The sequence below is a fragment of the Kryptolebias marmoratus genome, linkage group LG19 (assembly GCF_001649575.2).
Source record: "Kryptolebias marmoratus isolate JLee-2015 linkage group LG19, ASM164957v2, whole genome shotgun sequence".
In the NCBI taxonomy this organism is placed as follows: Eukaryota; Metazoa; Chordata; class Actinopteri; order Cyprinodontiformes; family Rivulidae; genus Kryptolebias; species Kryptolebias marmoratus.
Window position 1 is genome coordinate 15,501,312 of NC_051448.1, and position 17,886 is coordinate 15,519,197.

Below are 17,886 nucleotides of genomic sequence, written 5' to 3' on the forward strand. Positions count from 1 at the left end.
ATTAAACGAACTAAACATTTGAAATATATGAGTTTGTATGTAATGTATGAATATAATATACAAGTTTCACTTTTTAAATGGAATTACTGAAATCAATCTACTTTTTCATGATATTCTAATTTTATGACCAGCACCTGTATACTCCGAGATACTGTTTCAGCGTGTATTTGTCACGCTCGCAGGCTGCTTTTAGTGCCGTTACCGAAGCCCGCGCAGCTGCCGTTTACCCCCCCCGCCCCCCCGGGGGGGAAAATTAACTCTTAGCCGCAGTCCGTTGGAGCCTCACCTCACAGTGTGCGCTGGGATCCCGGCCTCCCTGGGTGTGCTCAGGTCTGTAGTACCAAAAAAGGCTCATCATCAGCTCTCCTGAGGAAGACAGACAGAAAGCTAAACAAGACTTTTCCCTCTCCCCCGCATGTCCCTGCCAGCCAGCCAGCCAAAAACCCACCGCGCCGGTCCTCGTCTCGTTCACCTGTTTTGGGGTCCTCCCAGAGCGCCGATATCTTGGCAACGTACGGGAGGGATTTCTTCCTGGGGCCAGATCGCAGCAGCACGGTGTCCCGGACGCGGATCACCTCGCCGTCCCTCTCGACTCCCTCGAAGCACTGCCGCACGGCCGCCTCGTCCTCGCCCTGCGAGGAGAGAGCGTCCAAACGTGACATTTAAGACGGTTGGAAATCCCTTTTTTTTAATGGCAAAAAAAGGGGAATTGCTGAAAAGAGCAACCGTTGGCCTTGCCGGTTCTGAAACTTTTTGTGCCGAGACGCCCTTTTCTTGGTTGAAAGAAACATTTTCCTCGGCTCAGAAAGACTAAAACGACGTGAGTCAAGTCAAACAAGAGTTGGGGAACAGAGATTAAAAGAAAAAGCTCCAGGTTGATGCAAGCATTTGAAAATCTCTCTTAGTTATTGTGTCAAAAATGCAACTATTTTTGTGACTTTTTGTCTCCAGATTGCAATTTGGAGTGTGTTGGTTTTTTTATTCCCCTCAAAATTAAGAAGAAGAACGACATATTGCTAAAAGGATTAAAACAGACTGCTCCGTCAGCCTCTGATTATTCAAAAATAGGCCGCGATGAAGCATAAATGCGCCGTCGTCCTTTTAGAACCATAACAATAAAGTTCAATCTGTGCACAAAAAGCCAACAATCAGAAACAGAAAGAGGCTTGATGGTATCCCAGCACTGAAAGCTGCAGCGAGACTGCGTCTCTGGTGGAGTATATATTTTTTTACAAAGAAGAACAGTTCAATCTGTTCTGAAATGAAAAGCAGGAACTGGTATTTGGCAGAAACACTGAGTCCCTTTCATTAGTGAGGGCTGATTTCATTTTACCACAGTGTTTGTGGCTCAACGTTTTATTCTCCGCTCACGCTGTTTCTGAGAGTGATTTCTCGGCGCTGTGATAATCGTCGCCTTTTCCCTTTAAAAACCTCGGGTGGCTTACATGACTGGAGTCTCACGTTTCAACGGGTGATACTGATTCTATTAAAACTTCATCCCTCAGACAGGTGTTCCTTATTTATCTCCTGCACCTCGCTGTAATTCCAACAGCAAGACATCGTCCATCTCCTTGATTTTTTTTTTTTTTACAATGACATGTCCCCGCTCAGATCCGGCCGTGAAAGCAGGGAGTTCGACCACAATCGCTCCGACGGTTCGTCCCAGATTTAAAGAGACGCCTTTAAATCCGGGCAAACACGCAGTGTGTTTCCTTAAGGTCCACCACAGTGTCAACACCGTCCAAACACTAGCTGTGCTAGAAAACTTCTAGGCCCTGAAATTGAAATAAATAAAATAAATATTAGGAATTCCCACGCTCCCCCCTGTAATGACCCACAGTTTGAGAACCACAGCACCTGGAGCGGCCCGTCTCCACGTGGAGGTTTCAGCTGAGTCAGTCACGTTCGCTGAATGAATGAATTACCTGTAAGGTGTTTAAGAATGAAGAGCTGGAGAGCTGAATAAACGGATGTAGACGTTTCCCCCTCTGTCGCTTTGTTCCTTTTTTCCCAATGTAATTTGAGAGGAATTTCCCCTTTTTAAGTTTACGTACGAGCGTCGCTGTGTGAAAAGCCTCGTTTGGCACTAAAATTACTGCTCCCACCACAGCTAGGTCATCAGATAACAGGTAACCAGCTCCACTGAGTTTCCTGAGAAAAAACACAAGCTGTAATGGACAGAGAAACGGACTTTCGTGTTGTGTCGTGTGATTGGTCAGAAGATGTTGTGGGCGTGTTTATGAGCTTTAATAGTCATTTTGCTTCTGCTGCTGCGCTGAGAAGCAGCCGGAGGCTGTCAGAAAACACAGCCGTCTTTACGGCTGTTCCAGCAAAACTTAGAAACCTGTGAGCTTCTAAAGACCGCAGAGACACGGGCGGCTCTTCGTGGCTGTGGTGACCGGGAGGAAGTGCACCTCAGCCGGGCGGCGAAGGGACACGTTTGCAAATACCAAATGGCGTGGACCGTCTCAGTCGGCTTAATAAACACGTCTGGTCGGATAAAGGAAGCAACAATCTGTACGAGGACAGGAAAGTTGAGAAGCCGTTTTGACGCTGTAGGAGGAGGAAGGAGGAGTTCTGATCCGAGTGTCTCATGGACGATGAAAGGTGTGTGTGAAAACAAACATTTTGCAACCACGTGACCATGAGCCGATTCTGTGATGTCTTGTGGAGCGTGCCGGAGCCTTTAAATGCGAACATTAGCCTCCTGCTCATCTCCACACCGCAAAGATGTTCCCGCACATTACCTACCGCAACGAAGACCTCCCTCTCCGTGGGCGTCCCAACAGGCCGCCAGCCGTTGGTGGCGCGCCGGCGGCTGACCTTCTTCTGCTTGCTGCCGCTGATAGTCGGCACGGGCGCCACCTGCTTGGCCAGGAGCTGCGTGCGGCCCGTGGACAGGGCGCTGTTGGACACCTTGGTGCTCTGGGGGCATTTCTTCAGCTTCAACCTGGCCTGGGGCTGGTCCCGCCCAGACAGGGGGCTCAGCAGGCGGGTCTGAGTCTGTGTGGAGGTGGGCACGCTGGACAGAGGGCAGCTGGAGATGGGCATGGCGGGGGGAACCAGGAGGGAGGGGCTGTGACCCCCCTGAGAGGAGGAGTACGCCTCTGGAGGAGAAACAAAATAACGAGTTAACAATCTTAAACTCATAAACTATAAAAAACACTTCTTTTTTTTTGTGCCGGAGCCTTGTTTAGCCTGCTATGATCTGTGTCTTATGGTGGCTAATGTTTGCGAGTTCGAACACTGCTGCTAAACCTTTAACGAGCAGACCATATAGATCCTCTCGAAGCGCATTTTAAATGCAACCTGCTTTTATTTTTTGATCATTTGACTAATTATCCGCAGAGCATTTAACCCATCTGGCATCAAAAACATTCAAGAGACGAGGAGCAGAGCAACAAGATGCATCTAACCCTCGAATCAATAATCTTCATTAGCCTCAGCTAACATATACGTGGATGCGGAGGCAAGAAAGATGATTTATTCAGTGCCTGGAGCTCCGTTTTTAGTCTGTGTCTTGCTGAACAATGTTGGACAACGATGTTTGAGTAAGCCTTTATTTTACACACACACACTGGGAACGCAAACAATTAGGCCGACAATAAATCTGCAAAACATTAACATCACAGTTCCATAAAAGCTTTCTTCAATTCAGCTGTTTTGGAACAGTGACCGGCCCACAGAACAGCGGTTCTCCTTATTGGATCTTCATCATTAAAAAAAAAAAAAATTCTTTTAATTGCAATTAATTGCATATTTCTGTCAATTTAATTAACACTTGAAAAATTAGCGCTGTTGTTTTAGTTGTGAATTTATTTATTTACTATTATTATTATTATTCCAGGATGCTCAGCTATGTCTCCCTCGTCCTCCTGAGCTGGTCCAAACTTTAAAAGAGTATCTGATATTCACTTTCTAAGGTTTTAAAATGGCAAAAATGAGATTATATCGATGCATTTCTATACCTACTTTTGACAGACCTATTTTAATGCCTTCAGTAAGTAACTAAAGAGACAATCTGGTCATTGCCAAACAGTTAGCCCCTCATCATACATAGATTTGCATACTAACATGGTGTAAACCAGAAAAACAGCCTCAAATGGAGCCATTATGCGCCGGATGTCATGGCGGATAACGACTGATAGCCATCTGACAGAACATCATTTCAACAATGACCGGACTCTCCCTGTAAGAGGTTGTTCGTGTCCCACTCACCCGTCTTGATGCCGTGTGTGCATCCGGCGCACCCCGCGCTGAAGGAGCAGCCCCTGCTCGCCACGGGAGGCATCGCCCGGTAGGTGTAGCCGCCGATCCCGCAGGCGTCTCCGTAACAGTGCGACGCCACCGAGTTGCAGTAGGCGGGGTGCGCCAACCCCGGGGGGTGGCCCACCTGCCGCCCCAGCAGCTTGGAGCCAGCGATGGGGTTCGGGCACAGGCCCGAGGAGGTGAAGTTGAGAGGTCGCGTGGTCAGGGCCGCCGAGTTCGCTCCGGCGTGTGCCGGGTGGGCGATGTGGACGTAGTAGCTGGAGAAGCAGTGGTCGGCCGTGCACAGGCACGCGTGGGGGCTGAGGGTGAGGGCCGTGTGTGGGTGGGAATGCGGGAGTGACGGCGAGGTTACAAGGCACTCGGGCTTCACGGGGGTCATGGCTGACTTCAGGGACGGGTCTTGGGAGTCTCCGTAGGGCTGCTGACCGAGAAAGTAGGCCAGGCGGTGGCAGTATTCCACGGATCCCTCAGTAGGACAGCAGTAGTACGGGCTCAGTTCGGTCTCCAGCTGCTCCTCCTTCACTTGCTTCAGTGGGTAGGCGAGCATGCTACGAGACTGGTAGCCCTGGTTGGTCAGGTGATTGGTGCAGCTGCCGGTCTCCCACTCAACCTTGGGCTCGAAATCGACCTTCTCCTTGCAGGTTGTGCAGCCACCGGGCGGCAGAGGGGCTTTTTTCTCCCTCCACTTCTGTAAACGCCCCTTATGGTGGAGCTTGACCCTGTGGTGCTGCTTTGGGGTTGAGACTGCAGCCGGGGCCGCGCAGTCCGACGTGACCGCTACCGGGGGCGTCGCCTTCGCTCGCTGCTTACTGGTAGCGGAGGAGCTCGTTAACTTTAGCAGCGCTGCGGCATTGAGTCCAGCTAACCGCCTGGGTGCCGGGGCATCCAAACGCTCCTGGCTCATCCAAATGCTCTCGTCGCCTCGCTTAACTTTCTTGCTCAGCTTGGAGCTTTGGCACATGTCGAGTTTGTCAGATGTGGAGGTTTTGCCAACGTTCTCTCGAGGAGCTTTGAGGCCTCCGGGGATGGCACTTCTGCCCGAATCCGGAGAAGCCCCTCTGTCCCCGGCCTCCTCCTGTCTCCTGGCCTGCTTGGCGGCCGGCTGGGCGTCAGTGGGTCTTTCGAGCAGCAGACTGTTCACTGCTTCAGCATTGAGAGAGGCCAGCCTGCGTTTGCGTGGCTGTAGGTCTCCAAGTCCGAAACGCTCCGCAAAGCTTGGGCTCTTTGACTTTAATTTGGTTTTTGGTGACGACTTTGACTGTTTCTTCCCTCTGCCTTTCCCTGTTTTGGATTTGTGGCGCGCTTTACCCTCCCTTTGTTTAGACCTTTCTTTTTTGCGTAAGCTTTCTTCCAAGCGCGTCAGAAGAACGTGGCAGCTCAGCCCCTCCCCGTCTGAATTCCCAGCCCTCCCTCGCAAAGGGTACAACTTGCGGTCCCGTTTCTTTTCCTGCTTCCGGTCCAGCTTTCTGCCCTTGTCTGCTCTCTTGACTCCGTCTCTCTTCTTGTTCGCGCCCTTAGCCATGACCTTCTCTTGTTTGAGGCTCCCACTTATCTTCTTCGTCCTGCCGAACCGCAACGTACGCTCAGGCCAGTCGCCCCCCATGGCGCCACCATGAGGCCAAGGACGGCTGCTGTCCCACCACTCAGCACCGCTGGGGTTCCGGCTGAGGGAAGCTGTCCGCCTTGCGTGAGTCATCACATGCTTCTGCGCAGATCCTGGAAACAAGGAGAGCGGAGTGGTTAAAACTCCAGTTTGGGACTATTAAAAATGCACTAACAAATCTCTGTCCATCAACAGAACAGCCAGTAAAGCTTCTACTTCACCTGGCGAGGACCGTTGGCGACAAGTTGAAGACATAAAATTGTGTAAAAAAAAAAAAGTGCAAAATTTCACTTAGAATCTAAGTTGGTACTTATGACACTTCTACATCAAATGACATGCAAATTCACTTTTCACAATTTAGCCAAAGTGTTTCTTAATTATATATCAATCGAGTCTCAATGCGATCACAATTAGTTCTCATTTTTGGTCTCCAGTCAGTCACAATTTGGTTTCACTGATTGCCAACCCCACATTTTTTCGCACTTTCTGGCTCACGGGAACTAAAAAAGGGTTCTGGATTTTCGCCGCAGCTCTGTGACTGCTTTGGAAGGTCATTTGTTTTGCTGTTCCCTACAACTCACGAGGAAATCGAGAAGCCTCGCAAGCATTTGAGACATTTTGAGATACTGGCCTTGAACCACACAGCGCCTTAAAGTGGAGCTCCAGCTCTTCTGAAGTGAGGTTCGGTGGGAACTTTACAGATAACTGATATCTGGTCTATAATAGATAGCGCTTTGAATGACTTTATTTTGGAGAAATAACGTTTAACTCGATTAATCGGACCGATGAGCTGAACGGCTGGTGCGAGCAAATGGTCCGAGATCTTAAAACGACTCCAATCTCAAAACTTCCATGAAAAATGCTCATTTTACAAAATATTACGAGTGTGTCACAGTGTCTCAGGCTGCAGCTGTAGTGTCACAGCTCGCTGCCGTCTGCATTACCAAATAACTACAGTATTGGAGGTAAATAACAAAACTAACCCTAACCCTAACCACTGAACGAACCGCTGTAAAATGTTTTTAGACAGACGTTGTTTGAAGACAACAGCTTCGGGGTCTCCTCCTCATTTCCTCCTCATTTCTTCAAACTTCAAACTGAGGTTGTTAAAGGAGCGATGTCCAACAGGTAAGATATTAACTGCTCCCCACCTTCCTACAGAACCCCCCTGCAGAAAACCTGAACTTTTTACAGCTGGATCCACGACGAGCTGCTGAAGTGTTTAACGTCTCGAACACAGACAGATGGCAGGGCTGAAGCTGCTGTATTCGTTTCAAACACCTTTTTTTTTTTTTTTTGCGCTGTGGCTTTAAGCGAGGCAAAGATAAAAGGATTTTTTTTTTGTCCTGAGACACAGTGTAAAGGAAACCAAGACAAAAACACGTGAACAGAGCAGCGACATGTGGTCGGACGCATAAGGATGCTTCGTGAGAAACGTTTTCTGATCGTTTACTTTATTTTATGGAGAGCTCTGGCTATTGAAAGCCTGTTTGAGACCCCCCCCCCAACCCCAAACACACACACACACACACATCCCCATTCAAATGACTTCTGTATGTGGCACTTAAGAGACCAAAGTTGCGTTGTCACTCAGCGCGCACATTTTGTGCAACTTACAGCTGGTTAAGGCCAGTTGTTTGGTCTGATAAGGGAATGCAAAAAAAATAAAATAAAACAAAACAAATCTTTCTTCTAACATTTTGTCTGAATGAAGATAAAATAAGGCAAACTGACACGCAGGCTAAACGCATGTTTAACATTATAGGCGGGAAACTCAATTAGCGGGAAACAGCTTGAGTGTCAGCTAAAACGCTTACCAAGCTCACAGGGAAATTCGCAGCATAGACAACTTTTAGAACGGTTCATGCCTTCATTGTTCGGTAAAGGTAGACGGAAATCACAGCTAGAGAGTCCACCTGTCGAATGAGATGCCTAAAGACTAGTGGGCTCCAATCCTGGTCCTCTAGGGCCACCATCCTGCAGGTTTTACTTGTTTCTCTGCTCCAACACATCTGATTTGAATCAATGGGTGATTAACAGGCTTCTGCAGAACATGAAGAGGTGATTTAACCACTGAATCAGGTGTGTTGGAGCAGGGAAACAAGGAAAACATGCAGGATGGTGGCCCTCGAGGACCAGGATTGGACACCCCTGCTAAATACTATCAAACAATTTTACATTGACTCATTATTGGATCTATTCGGGTACGACAGCGTATTAGTGGAATTGTGGATAGAAAAAAAAAAAGTAGGAGTAAATTTCTGCAAAAAAACTCAGAAATTCTGAGATTAATTTCAGAAATTTTCTAGAAAAAAACTTGGAAATTTCTGATTTTTTTTTCTTAACAAATTTTAAAAATTTTTTCTTATCTACAATGGCACTAATACGCCGTCGTAATTCAGGTAATTTCATACCATAAACACTTGTTTTTCTTTTGTTTTCTCATGCCATCATTTAGACACACGTCTTCTACCTAGCTTACCAATTTTTTAAATATATTTATCTGGCTTAAAAGCAAAATGTTACCAAACAAAAACAGCCGAACTTGTGGCGTGCGTCGACGTCAACGGGCTCTCGCCAAAGTTGAGCGCTCAAAGATAATTATGACCACGGAAGAAGAGGTGAGCTCAGAGGAAAGCAGGAACTAGGGATGAGACATTTATTACATTTCTATTTGTTTCAGTCGGTTGTTTTCGTTCACGGAAAAGAGGGCAGCCTCAATTAAGTGACTGTGAAATAATGAAGACAAGCCGGCTGTAAACTGCCTTTAAAGTGAATAAACTCCTTGTCCTTATTTACATATTTATAACTGTTTTAGAGAGGGTATACTGATCAGGTTCGCCTGCAGCCCGGTTCAGAACAGATTTGTCTGAATAATGTACGCAAATGCAACACTTGTTGCCCCTATTTACACCGCGGCTGTGGAGGCAGATACTCCGTCCCGGGTGGTGCCAAACGAGCTGCTCGGGAGGCATTACGCACGGTGACGTCGTCAAGTCCGGGGAATGAACAACAAGCACACGTAACGAGGCTCAGGGGCAATTAACTCTCCCCCTCTCCCTCCCTCTCCGCTGCTGATTTTGGGCTCTGTCAATCTCTGACCTCCAACGACCTAAAAGCTACACTAAAGAAAAGAGAAACATCAAAAGCATCCGAGAACACCGGGTCTACGCTTGTTAAAGACAACAGAGTGAAAGTTATAGTGCTGGTTGTGACGGTAAATTATCTTTAACTGAAAAAACACTTTTGGGATCCATCAGACGAAACATCGCAGCGCCTTTTGAGACTGTAAAAATATCTGAACACAGAAAACAGGTAAATGCGGTGCGTTCATGCCCATTTGCTTCACAGCGTGCCCCTCCCAACTATCCCCACTTCACTATGCATTACAAAAAAGGATCAGGACACCCTTCCTTTTGGCGTAAAAAGCTCAAACACATAAGAGCAGGAAGAAGTCAGGAGTAAACCGTGGTACTCAGCCTTATTCTGCTTCCTCTTGTATTCCAACTTAAACAGACATTTACCGTCCTACACCATGTAAAACAATGAAACTAACGTTCCCCGAAGGAATGCACATCAACAAAGTTTACACCAACGTTCAAAACAAAGATCAGTTCGAGCTCAGAGCGTGTTAGAGATGACTCTCAGCTACCACCACGCCAAAGTTCAGCTCAATATCTGCAAAGCTGGTGGAGTTACAGCAACTTTTGTGTTTGCTAAGGCCGACTGTCCTGAACTGGCTCGACTCCAAAGGTTGTAGATGATGATTACTGTCTGAAAGGTTCAAATTAAAACCTGTCGACAGGCTCGGGAGATATTTTGCTAATAGAGAAATGAACCAACACACACACACGCACAGACTTGGGCAATTACACGATCGGCTGCCTTTCATGGTGGCAGGTGGTAATAAGATTGTTCCCATTGTGGGATCAGTTTACGGTGAACCTGAATTGTGTGTTTTTTTGTTTTTTTTTTAAAGCTTTTTAATCTATTCTGTGGAGATGATTTGGCCAAAACTTCCCGCTCACTGCAAAGCTCGGTGGTTGGTGATTGATTCCTCGGCACAATAAACCCATCCGGGGCTCAAAACTTCAGCTAAACCGACAACTCTTTACCTGTCGAAGGCTGACGAGACTCTTCAAACACGCCGGAGTCTGTCTGCCCCGATCTGACTGGGCTTGTGCCGCACGGAGGAAGTGAAAGCAAACAGCAACACGTTCAGCTGCGGGGTTCCTGCAACCAGGTTGTTTTAAAAAAAAAAAAAAAAAAAAGCAAATTTAGACCGTGTGTTGCACTCCTCCCGTCTCGCCCAAAATTAGCGCCGGTTTCACAAACGGCTTCGTTGCGATCAGCCTGCGAGTCGGGCCGCGAGCACGTTCGTGTGCCTGTCTGCAGCGTCACAGTGAGGCTGCAGCTCTCAGGGAACATGTGGTTAGTTCAGCTGTCCTCCGAAGGCACTCCTTAAGAATGAACTTCACATATTTTTTTTTATGGACAAAACGTGTAAAACATCCTCGTAAAAGCCATCAGAGAAATGATCCAAAGCAGCTGAATTAGCGGTGATCAGCATTTTATGGTGTTTTAAAGCGACTCTTCCATATCAGTCAATATTTACTGCACAACCAGCAACGGGACCGATGTTTCTGCCTGCGCCTGTGTCTGTTTGTTTGTGTGGAGCGTTAGCAAAATATCTCATGACCCAGCGGACGACGACTTAATGAAACTCTCGGAAAGCGATCGCTGGATGGACATCTACGAGTTAAAGTTGGACACCACAGCCAGCTGTCCTGTGGGAAACACAAAGCTGGCTACTCCTCATCCATTTTTGTGGATATTCAGCTAAAATGTGGTGAGGTAGTCGCTAAGCTTCATCCCCAACACCAGGGGTGTCAAACTCCAGGCTTTGAGGGCCGCTGTCCTGGAGGTTTTAGGTTTTTCTGCTCCAACACACCTGATTCAAATGGTTTGATTAGCTCCTCACCAAATCATCAAGTTCTCCAGGAGCACGGCAACAAGTCATCCATTTAAAGCACGTGTTTTAAAGCAAGAACACGTCTAAAACATGCAGGAGAGCGGCCCCCGAGGAACAGAGTTTGACACCTGTGCCCTACACAGTGTTGATGTGAACCCTGTCTGTCTGTTAGCAAATACCTATATTATAAGCAGCTTCAGCAAACACAAAAATGGCTATAACTCGGCTAATTTTACTCAAATTTAGTGCGTTAGTAGCCGAGAGTCATTCCCAAAACATAATTCAACAGATGATTAAATCACACATCCTGTCATTTACAGGGTTGGACCTAATGGGCTATAACTTTTCATCATAAGAGGATCTTAGTCTAAAACTTTGGCATGAAAGGCGGCGGGCGATATGCATTCCTTTAAAACTAGGCCAGTCCAAAGACCGGTACCGGGTCATGTGACACTGGGCTGAACAGAAGGAATAAAAACCTTTCTTTAAAAAAAATTATGTAAATATTTTATATACATTGGACTGAAGGGTATTTTATTTTGAAAAAGAACCTCTTTCCTGTGCTTGACTCAGTCGCAGGTATTTTTCAAGCCCCAGCAAACCTGCAAGGCTGGCAAAAATGAGTAAAACAAAACTAACTTAGCTGGAGAACTTTTTGTTTTTCCATCCCCGCTGGTTTATGGAGAAGTCGCCTCGTTTGAAAGCGGTCCCCGGTGCAAAACCAGCCGGGGACCGCTTTGCTAGGCCTTTAATTCCAGCATGAAACCGACGCAGTCAACAAGCTTTAATCGCGTCTTTAAACCATGAGAACAGCCCCCTTTTGAGCCATGTGCAAAGGTTAATATTTCAGGGTTTGACCTTTAAGATATTATCTCGTGTGGCAGCTTTCTGACCAAAATGCAATTTAGCTTTTTAACCACAGTTGGGCTCTGGTGATCCTCAGGAAGTAATTTCACATTTATGGGAAGATCAATGACCCCGCGCTCTGTCTCTAATTGGTTGGAAAGCAGAGCATTAGAAGCTCTCAGGGCATCAAACGCACCAGGACTCAACTCTGCTGTGCTCAGACTTGCACTGTTTCTCAAGACCTCTGTTTTCACATCCAAGCCAGATGGATTCGATCATATCAGGACGCGCGCGCTGAAAACGATGTTATCGTTGTGCTCCGGTGGATTCAGGGGGCATAAAAGCAGAAAAAAAAAAGACACAAAATGAAGGAAAGAGGAATAAAAATCTTAGGAGAATACTGTGGGTAGAAAGAAAAAAGCAAGATGGAATCACAAAAATGACTAAAAATGATAATTCTACATTCAAAAACTAACTAATAAATAGTCTAAAAAGTACCAAAAAGTGTTTTTTTTAAATGTTCTGTTTTTTTACATATAGTTTACGTTTGTATAAAACCTCTGCAGTGAAAAAACTGAGCCCAAGTGTCCTAACTCGCAGTACATTTCAAATTAAAGGATCTGATAAGTGACTAAACAGAGGAGGGGTGATGATATACGCATGGCATCAAAATCTGATGTTAAACTGATTAAAGTAAATATCAGTATCGATTAGGATCAATGAAATATCTGCATCAGCAAAGGTAATCACTTGCAGAAGTGACGAAAGTTATTATTTTCTCAGCATGTCTTTAAAATCTGTCCACTGGTTAATGAGATAGTTTGCTAACAGACACACAAACACACACATGGAAAAAACATTATCGCCCTCCTTCCAGTGGCAGGCTGTAAGTGTTTTTTGTCCTCTGACCGGCTGAGGAGACGAGGCAGCTCCACTGTTTCACCAAACCCCAGCTCGGCTCGTCTAATTGACCGGCAGCCTAATTAATGAGGACAGATGCCTGCCACCAAAGATCCGTTTCTGGGAGAAATCCAAATAAACTACCAAGAAAGTAACCGTGGGGGGGGATTACAGTGAGAAGAAAAGAGCGAAGTAGTGAGAAAGATATCAAATCTGTGACGGCAGTGAGAGAAATGTGATCTGTGTGTGTGTGTGTGTGTGTGTGTGTGTGTGTGTGTGTCTGACAGACCGATCTGTAATCTCATGGTCGCGCAGTTTTAGCAGCACATTCTGTTCGTGGCGACCGACACTGGTAAAGGAAAAATTTCTACTACAGATTACAACTCCTGTGGAGCTAAATGTTGCCAAGCGACAGGAATGAATAATGATGTTTAAAAGCGGAAAACACAAAATGTACATTCTTACTCAACTATTGCGTTGGTATGGCAATTCTAAAAGCAAAACGATGGACTTTTTCCTTTTCTTTTTTTTCTTCTCATGTGGTTTTAGTTCTTTTGTAGATTTACATTGTGATTCCATCTATCCATAATGTGGGTTTTATCCCGAGAGGTGCCCCGTCTGCCGGTGACTCAGACGCTCTCGGGAGGCTGAAACGAAGTTCAGAACAGCCGAACCGGCGATCGCACCTGTGTTTAACTCGGACTCGCCGGTCTTAATTTAACGTGCACATTTTTAGACCGGAAAGCGGAAGCCCGGAGCAAGAAAACCGAAACGCAGGTCCCAGCTGGCTGCAGGTTCAAACCCTGAACTTCAAAACCTGATAATGAATTACAGGGCACATCGTTATGGATCAGAGGCTCTTCAAAGTGGGGAACGGGCCTCTTTGTGCAGGCCTCAAAAAAAGAGGAGAGGCTCAGTTTAACTGAGGTCAGGAAGAACTGCGACAGTTAATCCAAAGGAGAGCGTCAGTGTTTGTGGTTTAAGTGACCTTAACTGATTTGCTTCATAGTCAAAATATGAAAATATGTGTCTTTGTTGTGTCGGAAACAGGTGGTTTATTGGTTGGCAAACCAATCCAAACGTCCAGAAAGTCAACAATGCAGAGAAAATATGTTAAACTTTATCTGAGGGTCTGAGGGGAGGCTTAAGGCTCCAGCCTACTCAATAATGGGTTCCTGTGGAACTCGTACGACGAGACGACAATCGCTCGCCCTCCTCCAGCCGAGCGACCGGCGAAATTCGTGCATGCGAAATTTCAAGCTCGTGCACGACAAAACAAAGTTTTGATTGGCACTAAAACCAAGCAGCAAGCGGAGAGCATGCTGCACGCTGCAGTCTGTGATCACTTCCAACATGGAGGAAAGCATCATTTTAGCTGTGGTTGACTTTCCTATATCACATGCCGTTTAATGCAGTGAATTTGTCTGGATCAGCCTTGAGGTTGAAACCAAAATTGTCTTTTTTATTTTGTAGAGGAGACTTAACAGCAAGATTTCTGTTCCAGTAAAACCTTCTGACTCTTCATCATTGCCCTGTCTGACACGAACTGCTTTGAAGATGTCAAAATCCCTCCAATTTCATAACCAATCAAGTTTCTTGGCGACAAGTCGCGATTCGCAACGCTGCCGTCGCTGTCGCGTCCCGTTTGTTGGCTTTCACCCCAGCGGCGACGAGGCGCCATTTGTTGCTCTCCGTGTGTCGAGCGCACAAGAAGTCGTTTCGCGGTCACGTGGTTGCGAGACGTTCCTTTTTGCACACACTTCTCATCGGCCACGAGACACTCGGATCAGAACTCCCAAGAAGCTCCTCCCTCCTCCTACAGCGTTAAAACAGGTTTCTTGCCACCGGCCTCTCAACTTTCCTGTCATTGTACAGAATTTTAGCTTCCCTTACCACAACCAGACGTGTTTATCAAACCGACTGAGACGGTCCCATCCACAAAGAGCTGCCTGTGTCTTCACGTGGTCTTTGTAAGTTCAAAGGTTTCGAAGTTTTGCTGGAATAGCTGTAAAGACGGCTGTGTTTTCTAACAGCCTCCAGCTGCTTCTCAGCGGAGCATCAGAAGCAAAATGACTCCGTTAAAGCTCATAAACACGCCCACAACAACTTCTGACCCAATCACACAACGCTTGGCGGACGAAGCCGCTACAAGAACAAAATGATGCAAATTTTTCGTCACTGAGAGCCGACTTTGTGACTTCTCGTAGAGGTCGACAACAGCTTCAGTGTGTCGAGCTTCTTAAACCCACGGTTATATATGAACCAGCAGACAAGCAGCAATAATAAACAGATGTAAACCCTAATAAATCACAGTGAGTCTGCAGGGGACCGGTGTGTGTGAGACATTAAACGAAGACAACATCCTGCAAATTTCCCTGACAGTCGGGCCACGAATTTGTAGAGATGTGTTCGAGAAACGGCGTTTCGGCAGAGCATAAAAACTCCATTTGCTGCTGTCCTGGTTTTTTTTTTTGTTTGTTTTTTTTCCCCAGTAATGAGTTTTATGTGAGAGCTACTGAATCCAATCTTATGTTTTAATAATACCTGTCCTATTGTCGAACAAAAATGGCACAGCTTGAAAACGTTGAACCGTTTTATTGCAAGTGTTAGCGAAAGCTCGAGAAACAAAAAAAAAATGTTCACAGAGGGGTAAGTTGTAACACAGCCTAACATCTTGCTATATCTACAGTGGAGACAGAGTGTATTAATCTAATCCTGGCTATTTTATTTCGTAGAATAAAACATAAAATAAAAACTAATAAAACTAGTGACGGGAGTAGGGTGTAAATGAAAGAGTGTACAATAAAATGAAGGACTGAAGCAAAACGTGTTAATGTTGCTTCCAAAAATGAAACTTTTTTTTTTTTTTTTGTAAGCCATCGAAGGCAAAAGGCAGCAGTGTTTTCGCTCCTGTAATTTGTCTGTAGCGTTAGCAAAACATTTCATGAACCACTGAACGAGTTTCAGAGACTTTCAGGAAGTGGTCGTCGGAGAGGGCCGCCACAGACAAATGACATTAGGAAACACAAAAATGGCTACGCTTCATACGATCTTACACACACCGGCAGCCAATAACTGCAGTTGACTGTGTCTGTCTGTTAGCAAAATATCTCATGAAACGCTGAACGCACTCTAATGAAGCTCTCGGAGTAGTCACTGAAGCTTACTGACATTTGGAGCCTACCTGAATCCAAGATGGCCTCCACAGCTAATCAACCGTAGCAACACAGACGTTGAGCTAAAACGTGTGTGTGGTAGTAGCTGAGACTCGTCCTCAACGCGTGCTCTGAGCACTGGCACCGCATCATTTCCAAGATTTGACCAAAAACGCTACAACGCCATCACCCCTCGACACAAGACGACCTTAGACAGCAGCGGGTGATATGCATTCCTTCAGGGACGGCTGGGCCTTCAGATACCAACATTTTCCTCTATTATCTTGTGAAAACTCAAAGAACAAACGTTAGGCTGTGGCCGTTCGTGTATAATTTTTAAGAGGCAATCTTTTTGCACAAACCCTTTTCGATTAAAAAGCTCCAAACACTTCTTTCATTGCTGCTTCTACCTATTTAATTAACATATCTGACATGGAAGCATCACTTTTTTTTTTTTTTTTGGACTGCTTACAAGTTAAAAGGAATTAAGAAAAAAATCACAGCAACAGTTTAAAAAAAAGAGGGGGGGCTACAAAAACCCCTTCGGCCTGTTTTTACACCTGCAGCAACACATCAGGCAGCATGCCTTCCATCGTTTCTACAAGTCATGGGCCGATTATCGTCTCGAACCCCTCCTTTTGTTTCCCATCGTACCATTCCTCCTGTTTTATTGATTCCAGAAAAACAGTGTGTTTTTGTTGTTGTTTATTTCCCCTTCCTCTGCTCACATGGGCGCACCAAGCAGCGCTCCCCCTGTCCTACCTGTTGCCCTGAGCTGCCGTATTCTGGCGTATATTGCCTCTAAACCTTTGTGCCCATTAAAATGAGACGTCCTTGGCGGATGGAAACATTTTATCCTGTGGCGAATAAACCGGTCAGTTGGGGCTTTCTCCACCAGCGAAGCAACCCGTCTGTCTTTTAAAGCCAACGCCGTCTTTAAAGCAAGCGTTCGCGACAAGCTACAAGACTCACGAGCAACGTCAGCAGCTGAAACACGAGCCGCCGCCGCCGCCGCTGCAGGCTAGCTGAGGAGGCTGGTAACCAGCTAGTTAACTCACATCAGGCATCAGAACAGCACGGAGGTGCGATTCCTTTAAAACAATAAATAAACAACAAATAAAACAGCCTAACACGTTAGAGCTCTCATTTTGTTCTGAGCATTTATTAATTCAAACTTCAGTCTTGATCTTGAGCACCATCTTAGATAAAAAGTGCTCACCTGTCTCCTCATATAAATGAAAATGCCTATTAATGAACATGTTTTAGCATTACTTTACCAGTACGCCCTGCAAAACGGTATATGTGATGTCATTTAGGCAGCGGAAGTAGCAGTGGTTGCTTATTTGTTTTTCAATAACAGCAAATAAATGCATTTGTTGTTTTTGTTTTTATGAGCCGGGATATTTGGGCTCAGGGCACCTCACGCCGGCCCGTGCCTACCTTCAACTTTCAGGCGGACACACACACACACACACGCAAAACACGCATCAACAATAAATAATCGTCCAGGTGAGGCGGCCGGAGGCTCCGAGCCCTGCATGCGGCCGGGCTCGGTGACAGGCGGGTTAAAGACGAGGGGGGAGGGAGGGAGATCCAAAATAACAGGCTGCAAAGCAAGACACGAGTGAGACAAACAAAAGAGATTACGCACGAGAGACACCAAGATAAGACGGAAGGAGAAAATAGGCGAGGAGGTTAGATAGGGAGGGGAGGGAAGGGGAGGGAGGGGGGTGAAGGTAGAGGCTGCTTCTCCTGTGTGAGCCGGGCTAATGAAAGATGAATGAGGGGAGGCAGCGGTGGGAAGGAGAGCGTGGCTGCGGGCGATGCCTGGCTGAGAGGCTGCGTGTGTGTGTCTCACGGTGTGTGTGCCTGTGTGTGTGTGTGGATGTGTGTGCGTGTTAGCCGAGCGCCGCCGCTCACAACGGGGCTGGCGTCGTGTATATATAATATCAGGGGCAAACGGTCGACCGCAGTAAACACGGGCTCGTAAAAGGCGGCTCGCGGCCTCGGCCCGGCCGCCACCTGCGCGCCTTCACTCAATCATCGCGACTCGGCGCGGAGTCTCCGAGCGGCTCGCGCGCTCGCTCGTCTCGGGGCCTCCATCTATCATGCTGTCAGTCACTCTTTGAACCCCCCCCCCC

General features: G+C 46.5%; 1 protein-coding gene across 1 annotated transcript in view; it reads right to left on the reverse strand.

Annotated features, from left to right (window-relative positions):
• Positions 1-17,886, reverse strand: part of LOC108231734 (bromo adjacent homology domain-containing 1 protein) — a 32,380-nt gene that overhangs the window by 4,498 nt on the left and 9,996 nt on the right. Inside the window, exons 2-5 of the mRNA XM_025004350.2 lie at positions 4,219-5,985; positions 2,752-3,107; positions 473-632; positions 287-366 (exon numbers count right to left, since the gene is read on the reverse strand). Coding sequence (XP_024860118.1) covers positions 287-366; positions 473-632; positions 2,752-3,107; positions 4,219-5,985 — 2,363 coding nt within the window. The remainder of the gene's footprint in view (positions 1-286; positions 367-472; positions 633-2,751; positions 3,108-4,218; positions 5,986-17,886) is intronic.